The 18719-nt window shown below is 37.9% G+C and overlaps 2 protein-coding genes across 4 annotated transcripts; both read left to right on the plus strand.

Annotated features, from left to right (window-relative positions):
- The first annotated feature begins 996 nt into the window (after positions 1-996).
- Positions 997-2401, plus strand: scpp9 (secretory calcium-binding phosphoprotein 9). Its single transcript, XM_039612952.1, has 8 exons — positions 997-1116; positions 1203-1217; positions 1310-1474; positions 1567-1650; positions 1732-1797; positions 1871-1936; positions 2023-2073; positions 2187-2401. The coding sequence occupies exons 1-8, from the start codon at positions 1072-1074 to the stop codon at positions 2244-2246; spliced, it is 552 nt and encodes a 183-aa protein (XP_039468886.1). The 5' UTR covers positions 997-1071; the 3' UTR covers positions 2247-2401.
- Positions 2402-3719: 1318 nt separating this feature from the next.
- odam (odontogenic, ameloblast associated) lies at positions 3720-6346 on the plus strand. 3 transcript variants are annotated; one of them, XM_039613987.1, is made up of 10 exons: positions 3720-3819; positions 3933-3998; positions 4086-4121; positions 4209-4256; positions 4383-4631; positions 4751-4807; positions 4899-5021; positions 5795-5824; positions 5930-6013; positions 6173-6346. In XM_039613987.1, exons 2-10 carry the CDS (start codon positions 3939-3941, stop codon positions 6206-6208), a joined length of 723 nt encoding a protein of 240 aa, XP_039469921.1. In that variant the 5' UTR covers positions 3720-3819; positions 3933-3938; the 3' UTR covers positions 6209-6346. The 3 variants fall into 3 exon arrangements, with proteins under 3 accessions (XP_039469921.1, XP_039469922.1, XP_039469920.1); XM_039613988.1 differs by having other exon boundaries at positions 3723-3819; positions 4763-4807; positions 5792-5824; XM_039613986.1 differs by having other exon boundaries at positions 3726-3819; positions 5792-5824.
- The last annotated feature ends 12373 nt before the right edge of the window (positions 6347-18719 follow it).

The following is an 18719-nucleotide window of genomic DNA, read 5'->3' on the forward strand; positions in this document are numbered from 1 at the left end:
TGTTGGTGACTGTTACAAAGTCGTCACAAATTACAGTAAGGCACCCAGCCATGTCTGAGGCACTTATTTTAACTTTTAATTATAAAACAGCAGCAGGCAACATGCCATTTATACCTCTAGACATGAATCAAATCACCAGATGCCGTTTATACTCGGGTGTTTTCATCAAGTCACAAACATCTTCTCATAAACAGTCTGCAGCTTGACACAGTAAAGGTGAAATGTTCGATTAAATTTAACACTATAACGTATTCTATTAGATACGTGTGTTTCCGATACCTCTATATTATCAGCGTGATTTAAAAAAACAAACCTGAACCCCCTATATTGTATTTCTTTTTTTTTTGAATAAACAAACTGCGACCAACAAATTGCACAAAAATGCTGGACGCAAATTAAAACTCATTGATATTAAATTGATATTTTATTTCTTTCAAAATAAAAAGAGGTTCACTAAACACTCTAGTTTAAGAAACAATTAAAATTTTCTGGCAATTATGTCATTCTTCAGGCTTTACGTGGTTAAGCATGCACACTGCACGCACACACAAACATACACACGCACATATTTTTTACAGTGTGATCTACAAAAGCTCTTGATGACTGTGATGTCAGTTGTTTGCCTCTTGTAACCACAACCCACAACATTAACGACGTCCATGCTGGTTTTAAGTCAGAAGCTTCCAGAAGCCTCTAGAAACCCTTCCCGCGACAATGAATCACTGCGTTATTTTTTTGTGGTCACTCAGCTCTGTCAAGAACAATGTCAGCGTGTGAACTGGCTGAAGTTTCTCTGAAAACAGGGACTTTGCTGCATTACATTTCTTTAAATCTTGTATTGTGGAGAAACCATAGATGCCATATTACAACTTCCCATGACACGCAACGCAGGTGACAAATATAGCATGTGAATAAGGCAGTGTTCTTCTCTCTAATTGGCTCATAATAATCTCTTTGACTGATAAAAGGCGTCTTTGAAACAGAGAGTTACTGCTTTCAGGTCAAACAACAGTTGAAGCCAGAGCGAAAACGTACAAGGTTTGTGTGTTTTTACACGATTCAAGGTGCAAAATGAAGCTTCTTCTCTTCGCAGCATTTGTAGCAACCCTCAGCTATGTGAGTAGTCAATCTATCCATCCATCTATCCATCTATCTATGTATATATCATACTAATGTGTATATCTTGTCTAAATTTATTTCAGGTCAACGCAGGCAAGGTAAGATACAGTCAGACTATGGATGCATACATACTTTGCACAATAATCGAAATTAGGCCACAGGCAATAAGTCTTTTTCCTGCTCCATGCAGACTGCAAGGCTGCTGGCAGCTATGAATGCAGGGATGTTGAATGGAGGACTCTTAAATGGAGGACTCTTAAATGGAGCAAACCCCGGGATGCTGGTTGGTGGTCTGAATCCACCCATTGTAGCTGGCGGTGGAGCAGGCGTTATTGGGCAGCCCCAGTTTGCTCAGGTCAGTCCACTGGATTTGACTTTGAGCCATAAGTAACTTTTCACAGATATTTTGCAATAAATCTAAATACCACTGATTTTTCCCTCTCACAGTTTGTTCCTCGAGTTCCTGCTTTTGTCGTTCCAGCTCAGGTCGGCAATGTGTACCCTTTCCCTGCTGTCCCTGCAGTCAATGCGGTTAGTGAGGCACTTACTGTTGTGGTGTTAACAACACAAATTGTTGCAGGTTTAAGAGCATCATCTGTCTTGCTTCTTTAGTACCAGGTTCCTTTCATGGGAGTACCCCAAATGGCACCAATGAATGCTCCTCAGCAACCTGCAATGGTAATCAACCTTTCCCTCCAGTGTATCAGTGGTTATTGTTTGCAGAAATATTACATTTGCTGTTTTTGTTTAGGGGAACCCTGCCGGTGCTGCTCCACAGCAGCTTCCAGTTCAGCCTGATCCACTTGGAAGATTCAGGGTAGGAAACAATGAATCTTTAGTCTCATAGGCTGTGCAATATGAATGAAAACTACACTGGCTAAATGTTGCTCTATGACTCCACAGCGCCAGATTATGAAAGCCGAAAACACAGTGAAGAGTACTTTGGATACTCAGGTGAGACTGCGTAAAATAAAAAATAAAAGCAATTTTAAAAAAATTACTAACAGTTTGTAAACATCATGTTCTGCTAGAAAAATGATTTTTTTTGTCTCTTATTAATTCCTCAGATTCCTTCTTCTGCTCCTTCTGCATCACCAACAGCAGTGCCTTGCAACAAGGATAATTAAGCTGACACCATTACTGTAACATTAGCTTTGAATTGAATCTACAAGAAATATTGAATATTATAACATTAAAAGTTAACTCCTATGATTATTCATAAATTGATGAATTTTGTTACAGTGTGTTCGCTTTCTAATAAAAGTAATCATACTCTAAATAAAATCTGTCTTGTATGAGTTTTACAGCATACACCATCAGTCATACAGTGGATCTGTGCTGCCATCTAAAGGACATATATGATAATAGTTTCATAAAACTACAACTCATGCTAGATAGTTAAGAGGACATCCATAAAATGTCATCAAAAATAAAATAAAAAAGATCAAAATAACAAAAATGACTACCAACCCACTTGCCATTGATTCCATTGATAAAGATAATACAGATATACTGATGTCAAGGAGAATTAGTGAACACACATATTACAGCAAACATGATGCAGTTCTGAAGTTCTTTCAAACAGCTCCTCCTACAGCCTTTCAGCATATACAGACATACAGAGGCAATTATGTCTCTGCACTATCAGCAAATTCCCAGAACTTACAACACAACATGTGCTGGTGCAGCATAAAAAAGCATCTGAGTTAGTTACTGACATGGTGTACATAAAACTAATGAGGAGTCAGTTCAAGCAAGCTGCCTCACTTTCAGGATTGTGCGAGTTGGTTAACAGTCAATCTGGTGTGGCCAAATGAATAAAACTGAGCCATTTAAGCCATGTAAGTGGATTGGGTTGCATTTATATCACGCTTTAATATAATACTTTACAAAACAAGTGATATTCACACCCACTTTTATTCTGCGCACACACAGAAATGGGTCCATGAGGGGAAATTTGGGGTTCTGAATCTTTAACATGTGGGGCTGCACCAGGCATATTTGAAAACTACTTCAACTGTAATAAAATGTTAGTGAGTACAACGACATAAAAGAATGGTTGTATCAAAAAAATAGGCTGCACTAATGGTTGGTGTAGGCAAAACATGTTGAACATAACGCCAAGTACACTCAACCATTAGTACAAATGATTCACCAATTAGATGCCAAGATCAGACTGAGTGTGATGTGACAAATGTCTGAATATGTGCTCAAACTTTCTGCTTTTCTTTTTTTTCTCATGACATGCAAAAATTCCTTTTGGAATTATAATAATTACACACTGCACTGTTACACTTTACAGAAGCTTTTCTTATTTTAAGAGATCACAGAAACAAAGTGCAGAATGTACACAGTACACCTGGATGCTACAGTGATGACCTCAACATGCAGCTCTGGTGATTTTGTAATTTCTGTATTAGCATGAAGTTTTAAACTGAGATTATTTTGGCCTCTTTTTAACAACTTGAAACAGAACATGTCATGGTATTTAGAGACATGACTTACACCTAATTACACACTTACCTGCTCTGTGTTGCAAGTGTCTGAGTCTGTTGCCATGAGAAATGTCTGTCACACTAACCGCATATTGTTTGGATGGGTTGGTGGTGGACTATATCAGCTCAGAGGGGAGGAATTTAAACATGATGCGGAGAAGGTCGGGAGGCAGACACAGAAAGAGGACACAGAACCAGAGAAACGGTAACATGAGCTTTTGGTGCATGTCGTTTTGTGAACATTGTCTTTGTGAAATGTATGTGGTTGTATGATCCTCAGCAAACTGCTTTCACTGAGCTTGTCTGTACACACTGCAGGACATCATGAAACTGCACACTGCTCTACTGCTGATTTGTCTGTTTAGGACAAGCTTTGCTCTGCCAGTAAGTTATAGCTTTATAGTTTATCTACATAAAGTGCCGTGTTAAACATCACATTTAATGTTTTGACAATGGTTTCTTTGACAACAGGTCCAGATTGGAATTATTGCGAGCAATAGCAATGAGGTAATGAGCTTCTAAAACCGTTCTATGTGTTTGGCAGTCAAAGAAACAACATTAGTCATTCCAGTTCTGCTCTTCTTGTATATTCAGATCCTGAGACTGAATGCATTAGCTCTTGCAGCTATGGGACAAGCGCAGGTACATGCCATGCTTTTGAGATGCCAATAACCGTGCAGCTATTTGTTGCCTTCTTTAGTAAAATGTTAAAATATCTGCATTTAAAAATCTCATTGACATTGACATGAGCAGACGCTCTTTCTGCAGGGCTCTTCAATATTGCCCCAGTTTGTGCTGCAGCAGCAGCAGCCTGAGGTGCTGCTCACCCCACAGGTGGTGAACTTAAACCCTCAAGTGGCAGGTCCTTTCGGTCCCCAGGGACCCCAACTGCTTGTCCCCAACCAGGGCAACCAACTTACACGTTTGCTTTTCCCCAATGGTCAACAAGAACAGCTTGGACCCCCACAGGACCCCAACAATCCTAATGTTCCTCAGCAGGCACAAAACCCTATGCAGGTAGAATATGGCAGGCTAAAAACACATTCCTGTTTTTATCATTGATTTGTGATGTGATTGGATGTGCTGAAACTCATTTTCTGTCTACAAATTAGGAATTAACCATTAACTTTTTTCAGATGTTTCCACAGTTTCAGTATCCATCTTACAGATTTCCTCAGTTTCATAGGCCTCAGGTATGAAATCAAACATCCTGCCCTCTTTGCAAGAGTTAATACATTTATTTACATGCTCAGTGGAGATTTAAATTGTTTCTGTCATCCACAGGGTTTCCCTTACTTTGTACCAGGTTATGGCTATCCCCAGCAGAGGAATAATCCAGGGCTGCAGCCCAACAACGGCCAGCAGAACCTGGAAAGAACGACACAGAGACCACAGCTCCCTCTGCAGGTCAGACATGATAAATACAAGCTGGAGTATCCCTGATATATTACTAAAAAAATATAAAATTGAAATCAAGGCACCCCTCTTATCATACTGACTGTTTTCTCTGTAAAGGGCATGCACATATTAGGGGTGTACAACTATTGCAGTGTGTACTTGGACTTACATTGTTCTAATGTTTCTACACTTGCTATAAGCATCTTAGGAAAAACTGGACCAACATTTTTGCCTGATATAAGACCAAACACATCCTCTCACTCTATTGACTTGTATTCAGCAAAAACAGCCACTAAACAAACCAAAATGATGGAAAATGCTGTACCAAGCATCTGTACTACTTTGAAGTTTAAGACCTTCTACAGACAACGATGACTCAAAGGCAAGACTTGATGATAATAACATAGCTGCAGATGAATCATGACTGTGTGGGTACATTAGCTGTAATGCAATGACTGCTGTCTGGCATACTGACCACACTGTCCGTCTGTCTTAGCAGATAACTGCTGAATTCATGCCAGCACAGTGGCACATCAGCACTTCAGTGCTGAGTGACAACTCACACATGTAGTTATTTATCAGTGCGGCTTATGTAAGTTTATTTTGTTCAGGGCAGAGCTCATTTCCTGCTACTTTTATGCAAATGATGCATATAATTCACTGACAGTTTATCGGGTATTTAAAAAAATAATGCTGCTACTTAATTACTGTTTATGGCATGTTCTGCTATGACTTCTGAAGTTTGTAATCTAATGTTTATGCTTATTATCTAATTTCAGCAGGCCTCCAAGCCAAAGCCACAGACAGAAGATGTGAGTGTTCTCTGTTATTTATTTCTCCTAAATTAAACATTAGAATTTCAAAAAAAGACAACATTTTGTTTAATTGCTTCATGTTTGTACTTTGCTCTGTGACAGACATGGCCACTGGGGCCAAAGAAAGAGTCTGCTACAGTTCCTCCTGATCCTCGTGGTGATGCAACTGGTCCTGGGGTTGATGAGGTATGATTTTTATACAAGTACAGACCCTTTAAAGGCTTCCACATACACAAGTTTTAATGCACATTGCATATTCATAGAGTCCTTCATTGATGTCATTTGGGAAATCTGATTTTCAGTAATAATGATTTTCAGTAATATACCTTTTTCTAATTTCTCTAGGGCCAGGTTAACTTCCCATTCCTGTTTGAGCCTTAGATGTCAAAGCTACAAGATCATTAGGCAAAAAATGAGCAACCCTGTATTCGGCCACAGCCTGACTGAAACTTGCAGACATTCTACTGTTTTTTTCCATTGCTTTCATACCATGTTAAATAAAGACATTTGTCAAATAAATTTGTGTCAGAAAGTTCATTGCTGTACACAGAAATAAAAGCTTGAATTGCAGGACTAATTTTCTGAATATATATATATATATATATATATATATATATATATATATATATATATATATATATGTATAAACAACCCATTATCACTTTTGAGACTATATGAAGGTTAACAATCAAACTTTTTTGTGAGGAAAATGCAAAACAAGCAACATAGTTAATATTAGTCAGTAAATTCTGACCAGGTTCTGGTCTAAGGTCTAAGATAGCAAAATTGTTTGATAAACTGCACATGGCAACAGAAAGCCTTGGTGAATGGCTGCATGAGAACAAGAGAACTGTTCATTTCTAATTCAGTGAAATACCATCAATCCATTTCACCATGGCTTATCTAAATAGGACCATTATGGGGTGTAAAGAAAGGTGTGACTGCAAGACAGTGAAGTGCCGCGGTTTACCGCTCATTACATCTGAGACGCATCATCTAGCCTTTTAGGTACAAAATGAATAAAGAGTACTATCACAGAGGGCTTTTGTGCTTTTGCTAATAGTGAATAGTCTGTATTCTCTATCAAATATATAAAAATCTAAGTCTGATTAATATGTTTTTGATAAAATGTTTCTAACGCCTGACCTCCTACTGTGTGTGTGTGTGTGTGTGTGTGTGTGTGTGTGTGTGTGTGTGTGTGTGTGTGTGTGTGTGTGTGTGTGTGTGTGTGTGTGTGTGTGTGTGTGTGTGTTTTTTTTTTTTTTTCTGGGCTGGGCTGTTTGAACCAGTAGGGAATGCAAACATGGTACACAGCCCGGATCTTGTCTGAGGCTATTAGTCAAAATGACTAAGGAAAATAACTGATTTTAAAATGTAGAATTTAAAAAAAAAAAAAAAAAAAAGCTATTGTCATGGCTGAGTAGTCAATGTGTTGTGGTGTGGACCCAATAGCAGAACGCACAGGAGGCAAAACTGAAGTGTAACAAAAAAAAGAGCAGTTTATTTGGGCTGGTAGAGAAAAAAACAAACGCAAACGCGAACAGAGACAAAGAATAAACGATAAGCTAAACTGGGAACAGTTAGAACTAGACACGAAAACTATGACACGAACAGAAACAGAAACCTGAACAGGAGCATGCAAAAATAGAGACGTGAGGAAACCATAACAGGAGCATGAAAAACCTGAGACCTGAAGTGACATGAAAACCTATAGCCATGAGACGAGATAAACAAATGACCCCAACACTGAACAAAAGGAGACAGAGGACCTAAATACACAGAAGGGTAATGAGGGAAGTGGAACACCTGGAGAACACAGCTGACACAAATGAACATGATGCCACAGGGGAAGCAAAACTAAATACACTGAACATGGAAATACAAAACTGTCAAAATAAAACAGAAAACATAATGAGACAAAGACTGCGACAACACAAGCTTGACAATGGGACATGGAAAAAACGCAGATATGAAACACATGACAGACTGGGGAGACGGAAAGGAACACAAGGAGAGGAACATGGGAAAAGATAAGCGGGACGAGGCACGGCCATAACTAAAAGTCATACATTGAGGACAAGACAGACTTATACAGGAAACTGGAAATGACACCTAAACAAGAAAGCATGGGTGATAACATTAACTAGATTATAACCTAACTAAGACATACAGTTGTAGCTGTCACTGCTGGGGCAGCAGTCGTGTGGTGAAGTGAAGGAGAACCCAAGTTGCAGACAGCGGCGGTGATGCGAGTGAGTTTATTTACAGTGAACAATAAATAACAAAGGCGAGGGCAGAACTAAACAAACCTAAACTGGGGAAAACTAATAATAAACAAAACCCGAAACCATAACTCACAAAGTCACATGCAGTTGAAAACATAGGGAGGTTACACAGGGGATGAAGAGCTGGGAAAGGCGAGAAGAATGTGGAGCGGAGCAACGCGGAGATGACCAAATAACACAGACGAACCGACGATGAACACAGGTAGCCAGACACTATATATACACACACAGAGGAACACAAAATGGCAAACCGGAGGGAGGCACAGCTGATCCTAATTACACAGACGAGACAGGGAGCGCACAAAACTGAACACAGTGAAGTCACACATGGATCTACAAAGTAAAACAGGAAGTATACATTGACGAAACAAAGAACACGAAACTGACCGGGAGCATAAACTATAACCAAAGAACTTGTCAGGATCCTGGGTCTCCTGACGCAGTGTTTTTAGTTCTTTGTGATTTTTGTATTTTGTACTTGTGTGATTTATTCTATGGTTTCTAGTTTTGATCCCTTGCCCTTCATGTTTCTCTGTGCCCCCTTTGTTCTGTGTAAGTCTGTGTTTCTTGGTCTGTGTCTTTGCATGTTTTGAGTTTCTTGTGTTTTCTGTCACTCTGTATTGTGAATTATGTTCTCATGGTTGGTCTTTTGTTACTCCCTCCAGTCTAGTTTCTTGTGTTCCATGCTTAGTATTCAGTGTTGGGGAGTAACGGAATACATGTACCGCCGTTACGTATTTAGAATACAAAATATGAGTAACTGTATTCTGTTACAGTTACCGTTTAAAAAGGTGGTATTCAGAATACAGTTACTTTGTTGAAATAAATGGATTACACCGCGGTACTTCCCTGTTTCATATTGTCGTGGGTCAGGACTGTTTGGCTTTGTGCGACAGCTACGTAATGTTGTTCCAGGCGGCAGCGCTACGGTTGCCATGGTTACAGGGTGACGCTCTCTCTCTGCGTGATTCCTGGGTGAGAGAGCGCTTTTTTGTTGTTGTTGTTGTGCTAAGCTAAAAGGCAGAATGCTACAGGCATGGCCCTAAAGAATGTAGCATCATGGGCAGTGTAGTCCGTGCTGCAGGGAGAATGGACTACCATACACGTTATGTGTCTGTGAGCGAGGGAGGGAGAGAAAGGAAAAGTCCGAGCTGTCACGGAGCAAAAATGGGAGCTGGAAGCATGTAAATATAATAATAACCACTGCAGCCAAGAAGAGTGCCTGACGAGCCCATTTGTAAGTAAGCTATTAAGACTCAACTGTACACTGTGTTTGTGTTTTCCTCCGGAAAAAATAAGTTCCGTTGGAGCAGTCTTTCAACGCCTTTCTCTGTCTCTGGCAAGCAAAGTTGACCCAGACAACAAAGTAAAGCTAGTTTTCGGCTACCAGGCCGACACGGAACCCACCGTATTAGCCAGAGGTCCCTTTACTACGGTTCGGAGCCGCGGACCTTCAGTAACAGTAATAAATCACAGCAATAGTACATTCACGTAGTTGTAAACAGCATGATAATATATTAAGTAATCCAAAGTATTCAGAATACGTTACTCTCATTGAGTAACGTAACGGAATACGTTACAGAATACATTTTGGGGCATGTATTCAGTATTCTGTAGTGGAATACATTTTAAAAGTAACCTTCCCAACACTGTTAGTATTTAACTCTTTGTATTTTGGTTCTTAAAGTCCTCTGCTTTATGGTTTATGTCTCTGTTTCTTAGTTGCTGTCTCCACCGTGTCAAGTTCGCGTCTCTGTGTTATACTTCCTGTTTTACTTTGAAGGTCTGTGTCTTATGTGAATGTGTTCTGCTTTGCTTCCTTGTCTCGTCAGTTCTGATTTCTCCCAGCTGTGGCCTCCTTCTGTGTCTCATTCCCCTCGTTACTTCCCAGTGTATTTAAACCCTGTGTTTCTCTGAGTCACTGTTGCTACAACATCCAAAGGGAAGTGGGGGAAATGAGAAGTACAGGACGAAACAGAAGAGAGGAGACGATTATATCTCGACTGAGATTTGGACACACTGGCTTAAATAGCACATTATTTTTAATAGGTAAACACTGTACAGGGGAGTGTGACTGCAGTAGGGAACAGGAAACAATAGAAGATGTTTTATTGCATTGTCAGAAGTATGACATGGAGAGGAGACAGCTGATCAAAAAGCTGGATGATATGAAAGTGAAGTTGGACTTGTTTGATTTATTTCGCGTGAGCTCTTTGAGTGAAAGTTATCAGGCTGTATTTTGGTTTTTAAGACAGACCCATTTGTTCGGAAGAATTTGAATGTTTTCTTTTCTTTTAATTAATTAATTAATTTGTTTAATTACTTATTTTTTTCTGTCATTTCGGTCCACACTCCACACCAGTTGGTGGCGGTAATGCACCATTTTGCTGTTTGCCAACCGCCAATAAACCCTATAAAGAAGAAGAGTCACTGTCGCGTTGTCCCTCATGCTGTGTGGATCTCCCTGTGTTTCCGGTAAGTTAGGTTGTCATTTCCCAGTTTAGTTTGCTTTGTATGCTTGTTTTCCTGTTACCAGCAAATAAAGCTGTGGTTTTGAGTTCATCCCTTGAGTCTGAGAGTCCTGCATTTTGAGTCCTCATCTCCTGCCTGCCACACAGCACATCCTGACAGAACTAGAACATCCAACCCCAAATATATAGTCAGAATACCCCAGAACATAAGATAATACTAATAATAATAAACAAAATGCTGGGTCAACGACCCAGGACCATGACAATAGCTAATATATTGTGATTGATAAACACAGAGGTTTGAAGAGAAAAAGTGTGGAAAAGTATTCTTTTAAATGAGTTCAAAAGAAATTGTTTTTAAATGGATGTTCATGTGATAATGAGACAATTGAATGAAACCTCAAGGAAAATTTATTCATATGTGACTAAACATTCATATGTGATGGAATTACTGATAAGTTGTGTTAAAGTACAACAGGCAGGGTAGACATCCAAAGTATAGTGGCAGTAAGAATTGGGTGAGTCCCCTCACCCATCGGCTTCATCCAAGCTCTGCACTGCCTACTGGGTAATACTCATATTATCAGAGACTGGACTTTTTAAACAAAGAGCCGATCCAGATTTCCTGTATTGGTTGCTGGTTCCACAGACTGACAGATGTAGCCCTTCTGTGGGCTACGTGTGGTCTTTTTTCACCATACTGTTGTTGAATCAGACAGAAGTATTTTCTTCTTCTCTCAATAAGACTATTAAAATAAAAAACAGGTAGCTGTGAAAAGATATGTACACTCTGGTCATGAAGATGGCCATAGTCAGCAGCAACGCTCAGCTGGTACTAAAGCATGGCATGAAATTATCCCCCACTCCATTACAAATCTACCAGCAGCATGAACTGTTGATAAAAGGTAGGATGGATCCATGCTTTCAAGCTGCTTACACCAACTTATCCCACAGCAGAAATCAACACTAATCAAACCAGATAATTTTCCATTGTTCAGTGTTGTTGGACCGTAGATTTCCAGTCCTTAGCTGAAAGGAGCAGCACCTGCTGTGGTCTTCTGCTGCTGTAACCCATCTGTTTTAAGGTTGGATGTGATGCTCTTCTGCATACCTTGGTTGTAATGATTGGTTATTTGACCAATCATTTGACCAATTATATTGATTTTCTATCAACTTTAAGCAGTCTGTCCTTTCTCCAGTCTTTGGACCATTAAACACCAGAGATAACTGTGTGGGAAAATCCCAGTCTCTCATGAGTCTCTAAACTACTAAGACCAGCCTGTCTGGTACTAATGAATCTGCATATATGATATTACACTTCTTTCCAATTCTGATGCGCTGTTTGAACTTCAGCAGAAATATTATATCATACTAAAACCAAACTGTCAATAGAAAATTGTACTGGTAGTCAGTATAAGCTTTTAATGATATGTTTGCATATGATAGAATACTGTATGTTGACCTTTTGATGACTTAGACTGTTGTCCACTACAAGACTGTTTTATAAATTCTTTCTCACAGCGATAATAGCTGAACAAGCAGGAAAGAGGAGAGCTGGACACTTTTATCTGCGCTCACTAAACAAGAAGAGGGGCCGCGTCCTTCTGAATCTCACAACACACACACATACACCTGAACCGCTCTTATCTTCACTCCCTACACACTAACATTCTTCTTCCTATGAATAGACATATTCACTGTTGTATTGCTTTGTATATAAATAAAGACCAGAGCGGTAACAGAGCGCGCATTCACAGGGCCCCCACTCTGGTGTGAGCGTTCTGTGATCGCCCTTGTATACAAGTAAATGCTGCAGCGTCTGTGTGTTTCTACCCTTAGACTCTTAGCTGAAGAAGTGTCTTTAGAATAAATCTCTTGACAATTATTTTGGTCCTTCGAGAGCCGGATCAGAAATATCAGAACTGTTATCTGTGACTCTGTTCCAGGATCTGGCACACTGTTTCCTGATGCCGTGGAGCCAGCACCGAAGACTGTGCACAGCCCTTTTAGACGAGGAGGACCCGGGACGTTTGAGTCCGGGCTGATCTGGTCCACGGCGGCGGGATTCAGTCTGATGATCCGAACCACCAGTGAGACGTCTGAGGGTGAGAAACACTATTTTGATATATAAAACCGCCGAGAAGGTTTTCAGAAATGCGCAAAATAGGTTTGCTGTAGCTGGAATTACTTCATGAAATGTGCAAAATAGGTTAGCTGTAGCCGCAATTATTTCGAGAAACGCGTAAGATAGGTTAGAAGTAGCCGTAATTACTTTGTGAAAAATAAAATAGGGTTAGGATTCGCCGCAAGGAACCGAATTAGACCTAGGTTTTAGAGGTAGCCGTAATTACTTCGTAACAAATTGTAAAAGCGCGCAAATGTCTATGTGTGTGTATGTGTCTGGAAGTAAGTTGATTTTACAGCACAACACACTGCTGAACTACTTCTATTTTTGTTTTTTACTGAGGCTCAAGTTCTGGTGACAAAGGAGAACGGTTGGGTTTCATCTCGTAAAACTGATACCGCTTCATTTTTTAGAAGTGAAGTCGAAGGCCGTATCAGTAAACCACTCTGAAGTCAAGCGTGCCAGTGACGGCCCAGCAAAATCTTTGAACATGGAGAATAAACAAGCAAAATTAACACCTGATGAGGAATGTTTAGAAAAACAACAAACCGGAGCAGGAGTAATCCAAAAGAAAGGGAGAGGAATGCACAGGGCAGGAGCAGGGGGTAGAGGCAGGCCTAGACACACATCAAGCAGTGGTTTTAGTACTACATGCTGGAAGTGTGGAAAAGAGGGACATTTTGTACGTGACTGTAAGACACAGAGAAGCAGTTCAGACTAGGAAGAACATAATAATCCCTCATCAAGTAAAAGATTAGAGATCAAAGTTTAAAAAGGGCTGGATACAGACCCAACTGAATACATATAAACACAAGAGTAATAAAGTGGAATAAACAAAAGGTTAAATTAAATTAGAGCTTATCTCTACTGTATTCAAACTAATAATAGGAAGGATAACAACCTGTCAGTTGGTATTAACAATGAAACAACGACCATGCCCAGAGTGAATAGAATGAATGAAAGCAGACAATTCACACGAAAACATATTAAATAAAACAGAGAGATGCATAAGGTATGTTAAGGCTGTGTCATTGTTCAGCCAAGGAAAAGGGAATTGTCTCCAGCTTGGGAGGGGGTGAAACTGCAGATCACCCCCAGCCCCTGGTGGATACAAAATAAAATATAAATAAAATATTGTAATATATTATTTCTGTTATATAAAAAAAGATAATAACATTAATAATGAAATAATATTAATATGAAGAGGCACCTCAGTCAGTTATGATGTGAGGTGGATAATTGTTAGAAGTAGTCTGCATCAAGCTTAAGGTTGCTCAAATTCAGTACAATGACATATGAGATGGAGAAAATAAAGAAAATATCTAAACTAATTAAGTGCATAGAGGCACTTGACCTGCTTGAAAACCTGTCATCCTAGATAAGACATTGCTGAACTATAGAGCACACCTATACTAACAACTAATAAGCTTTTTACTCATAAAACTCAGAGCAACAAAATTGACTCAAACACTGGTTATTAACTTCTAAAAATTAAAGTCACTTTCCACTTTTTGCCACTTTTCTGAAAATCCATCAAATAAAAATCAAACTGTAATCTGCTAAAAAAAGAGGAAAGGCTAAAACAAAAACAACTTCCTTTGTGCCTTTTGAAGATCAGTTCATTTTCTGCTCACTGAACTGTTGACAGAAAGAGAAATTTGAAGCTTTTCGTTGTAAATGTTTGGAGACTTCCAGCATCCATCTGTCCACACAGACTGTGCTGTTTGACTTGCTAAGTTAAGTTAGCTGGTGGCTGCTGCAGAGTCCACTGCAGATAAACAGCTTAAAGTTAGACAAACTTTTAAGGTGGGCAGGAAACTGAGAAAGCTCTAGAGTAAGATGGCCGACGCGTCAAACAGTATGTGGTAGTAATGACGACCTCTGTAAAGCTGTTTTGTGTATGTTTTTTTTGTTTTTTGTTTTTTGTTTTTTTCCTATTGTACAATGTACCAAAATACATCGCAGAACTTAAGCAGACCCACCAAAAATGTACAATTATAGGTGATGAGGAACAAAGCAGCCATCAATCAAAGAAGAAAGGAAAGGCACAGTAAAAGAAGTCTCCAGCAGCATACAATTATCTTAATGTCCTTCCTTATAAAGTAAGATATAACTAAATTAAAAAGAAAGGAACAAAAAAAATAGTAATAATACTAAAAGAAAACGAAAAAAAAGGAAAACGTACAGTCTACGCACATACAGTCTATCTACATTAGCTTAGAAGCAGCATCAAAAAATCAAGTAAGGTGTGAGCTTTATTAACATTACATTTGTCTAATGAAGCCTTCAATAAAGAGACTTCATTTTTAAAAGCAGCAAAGATTGGAGTAATTTTCAAGAAGCGACATTTATGAATGAAGAATTTTGCGACTATAAATAGGTTGTTAATCCCAAATTCTATTTTCTTATTTTCTGTTTGTAGGCCAACTCTAATTACTTGAAAGGTTAGAGAAGGGCAGTCAATATTTTTAGAGGTTAACCAGTACTGGAAACCATCCCAAAAAGATCTGGTGCTTTCACATGAGTAGAAAAGGTGCTCTGTAGTCTCAATATCAGTGTTGCAAAATGTGCATGTGTTCGTATCTATATTGAATTTCTTGTGAAGATAATCCTTGGACGGGTATATGGCATTTAACACTTTAAAGTGAATTTCTTTAGCTTTTGGCGGAATTGGAAAGGAAAGATACTTGGTCAAAAACCTAAAATTATAATCTTTAAACAAATATTTTCTTGTTAATTGAGAAGGAAAAAGTTGCTTGGTTAGAATTGTCCTTAAAAATTTGTTATTGCAAGTCTTTCCTTTAAATTGACGATCATCAATAAATAAGGATGGTTCACGGATTATAAAGGAAGAATAGGTTAAACTGGCTTTAGTCATCTGAATCATTGCAGGGGGAATGGCTTTCACAACTTTAATGAATTTACTTTGAGTACATACTAAGCCATAATTATCAATAAATTTATTATACGATAATACATTGCCGTCATTGTCTAAAAGGTGTAGAACGGTCCAAATTCCGTGATCCATCCAATCCTTATAAAAGAAGGATTTTCTTTTTATCAATATACATCGGTTGTTCCAGATCGAATTTGTATGTGGAGAAAAATTGTGCTTGTAAATCATTTTCCAGTACTGGAGAACCTGTTTATGAAAATTGGATAATTTAATTGGTAATTTGGAGATTTCAAAATCACACTTTAAGAGAAATTCAATGCCACCAAGCTTCTCAAAGATTACTTTAGGGAAGTAAAACCAAATATTATTTGAGTTATTTATGAAAGACTGCAACCATTTAAGTTTGATGGAACCATCCAATGCTTCAAAATCAATCACATTCAATCCGCCTTCTTCTAAAGACTTCACTACATCATTCTTCCTAATATAATGTTGCTTATTTCTCCAAATGTAATTAAAGTTAATTTGATTTATATTCTTGATTAGTCTATTGGAAACATATAAACATTGAGATGGATAAATCAGTCGCGAAATACCTTCTGTTTTGGTAAGTAGGACACGTCCAAAGATGGAAAGGTCTCTTTGTAACCAGCTGATTAGGATCTTTTTAGATTTTTGGGTAATATGCTCAAGATTTAAGTTTTCTCTATTATTTATATTCTTTGAGATTATAATACCCAAATATTTAATTTCAGTTTTTACAGCTATGTTAAGAGAGATGCTGGGTTTACCATCATGAATAGTTAATATTTCACATTTTCTAATATTCAGGTACAAACCAGAGGACTTTGAAAATAGTGAAATTTCATTTAGTGCGAAAGGAACCTGTAACATGTTCTTTAAAAACAGTGTAGTATCATCTGCTAGCTGACTTATAATCAGTGGGGCTCCCATCAAGTTCAGTGGTTGAATATTTGGATTGTGTTTTATGAAAATAGCCAAAAGTTCTGTTACGATAATGAAAAGTAGCGGAGAAGCTGGACACCCCTGACGGATTCCTCGACTAATGTTAAATCATTTAGATGTTCCAAAAGGTAAAGAAATAGAACTATTGATATCGGAGTATAACAAAGAAATTAAATCTATGAATTTTTTACCAAAACCAAAATACTGTAAAGCTTTAAAAATAAAAAGATGCTCGACCGTATCAAATGCTTTATAGAAGTCTAAAAAAAGAATCACACCATCATCTTCAATTAAGTGATTATAGTCCAATAAATCCAAAACTAATCTAATATTATTGTGGATAGAACGATTCTTAAGGAACCCAGATTGTGTTTCACTAATAATCTGATCTAAACCGTCCTTTAATCTATTTGCAATAACATGAGCAAGAATTTTATAATCTGTATTCAATAGAGTAATTGGACGTAAATTATCGATTAATCTTTTATCTTTACCAGGTTTGGGAATAAGGGAGATAAGACCCTGTTTCATTGTCGTTGCTAATGATTCATTGCTAATGATTTCCCTAGTTTTGAAGAAAAATTCTTTTACTTCTTTCCAGAAGAATTTATAGAAGATGGCAGTCAAGCCGTCCTGACCAGGAGCTTTGTTCATTTTCAGTTTGTTTAAGGCTTGATCTAAGTCATCCATTAATATGTCAGAATCACAAATTTCTCTAAATACAGAATCAATTTTTGGAATATAAGGTTCAATCTGATTAAAAAAGGCAATTGAGTCAGTAGTTAAATATTTAGATGAGTATAAATTTGAATAGAACATATGTATTTCTTCTGCTATAGTCTTATGGTTTGTGCATTCTTCCTCATTTACAATTAAGGTATTAATAGATTTCTTCTCTTGCCTCCGTTTCTCCAGATTGTAGAAATATGAAGTACTCTTTTCACCTTCTTCTATCCATTTTGCACGAGCCCTAATGTATGCTCCATGAGCCTTTTTCTTGTATAGATCATCTAATTGAGCCTGTAAAGACAAAAGAGATTTCTTCTCCGCCTCTGACATAAACTGTCTATTACAATAGTTATTTATATTGTAAAGTAATTTACTTTCATACTCTTTTTGTTGTTTACTTCCCATTTTACTAAACGTAATTGAAAATTCTCTAACTTTAAACTTAAAAAATTCCCATCTGTTTGTGTAAGTACCAATTGTTCCATCATTGTAAATTTTATGGATGAGAGCTTTAATCATCTTAACATACCCATCATCAATTAACAGATCTGCATTAAATTTCCAGTAATCTTTTTTAAATTGTGTTTTATTTTCAGAGTTAAGTTTAAGAGTAATAGTACTGTGATCTGTCAGTGGGGCTGCTGAGATAGACACATGTGAAACATATCTATACAGTATAGACGAGCCCAACCAGAGATCTATTCTGGACATATTATTACCATTTGGTTTAATCCAAGAGAATTGAGTGACTCCAGGGTTTTTCTCTCTCCATATGTCACTTAAATTGTTTGAATTAATGAAATTTGATAAAGTTGGATTCCACTGATTAATACCATATCTAGGAGGGTTTCTATCCTGCCATTCGTTTGGAACAAGATTAAAGTCACCACCTAATAATACATGGTCTAACAACTAATAAGCTAAACCCTGTATAAACCCTGTATTCAACAGCTAAAGCTACACAATTGAGAAGCTGAATTAAATATGAGGTCACTGCTAAGCTGATGAGCAGGTTACACTTTTTTTTTTTTTTTTTTTTTTTTTTTTTTTACAGCAGGAGCTGCAGGAGAGCTCTAACATGCAGCTGTCTGTGAGCTCAGTTTTTTCCCCTCACACTTCTGATTTGTCTTTGGCAGCAGCCTTTTTGCATCCTGACTTATGTGTGTAAAGCGTTCATGCCATCAGCAACTTGTTTTGTTTTGTTTTGTTGGTTTGGAAAATGAATAAATTTGTGATCACACTTGTGGATCACAGTGACACATAATGATTAGGCATATGATTTACTAATGCAGATGTAATAAGTTTATTCTAAAATTCAAGGAAAACAAACAAGAACAACATCTTCAGTTGTGTCTTGTTGTTGTTCTTTGTGTAGTGAGCTGAGGTTTTTTTTTTGTTTTGTTTGTATTTTTGTTTGCTT

Source organism: Oreochromis aureus, linkage group 6, assembly GCF_013358895.1.
Source record: "Oreochromis aureus strain Israel breed Guangdong linkage group 6, ZZ_aureus, whole genome shotgun sequence".
In the NCBI taxonomy this organism is placed as follows: domain Eukaryota; kingdom Metazoa; phylum Chordata; class Actinopteri; order Cichliformes; family Cichlidae; genus Oreochromis; species Oreochromis aureus.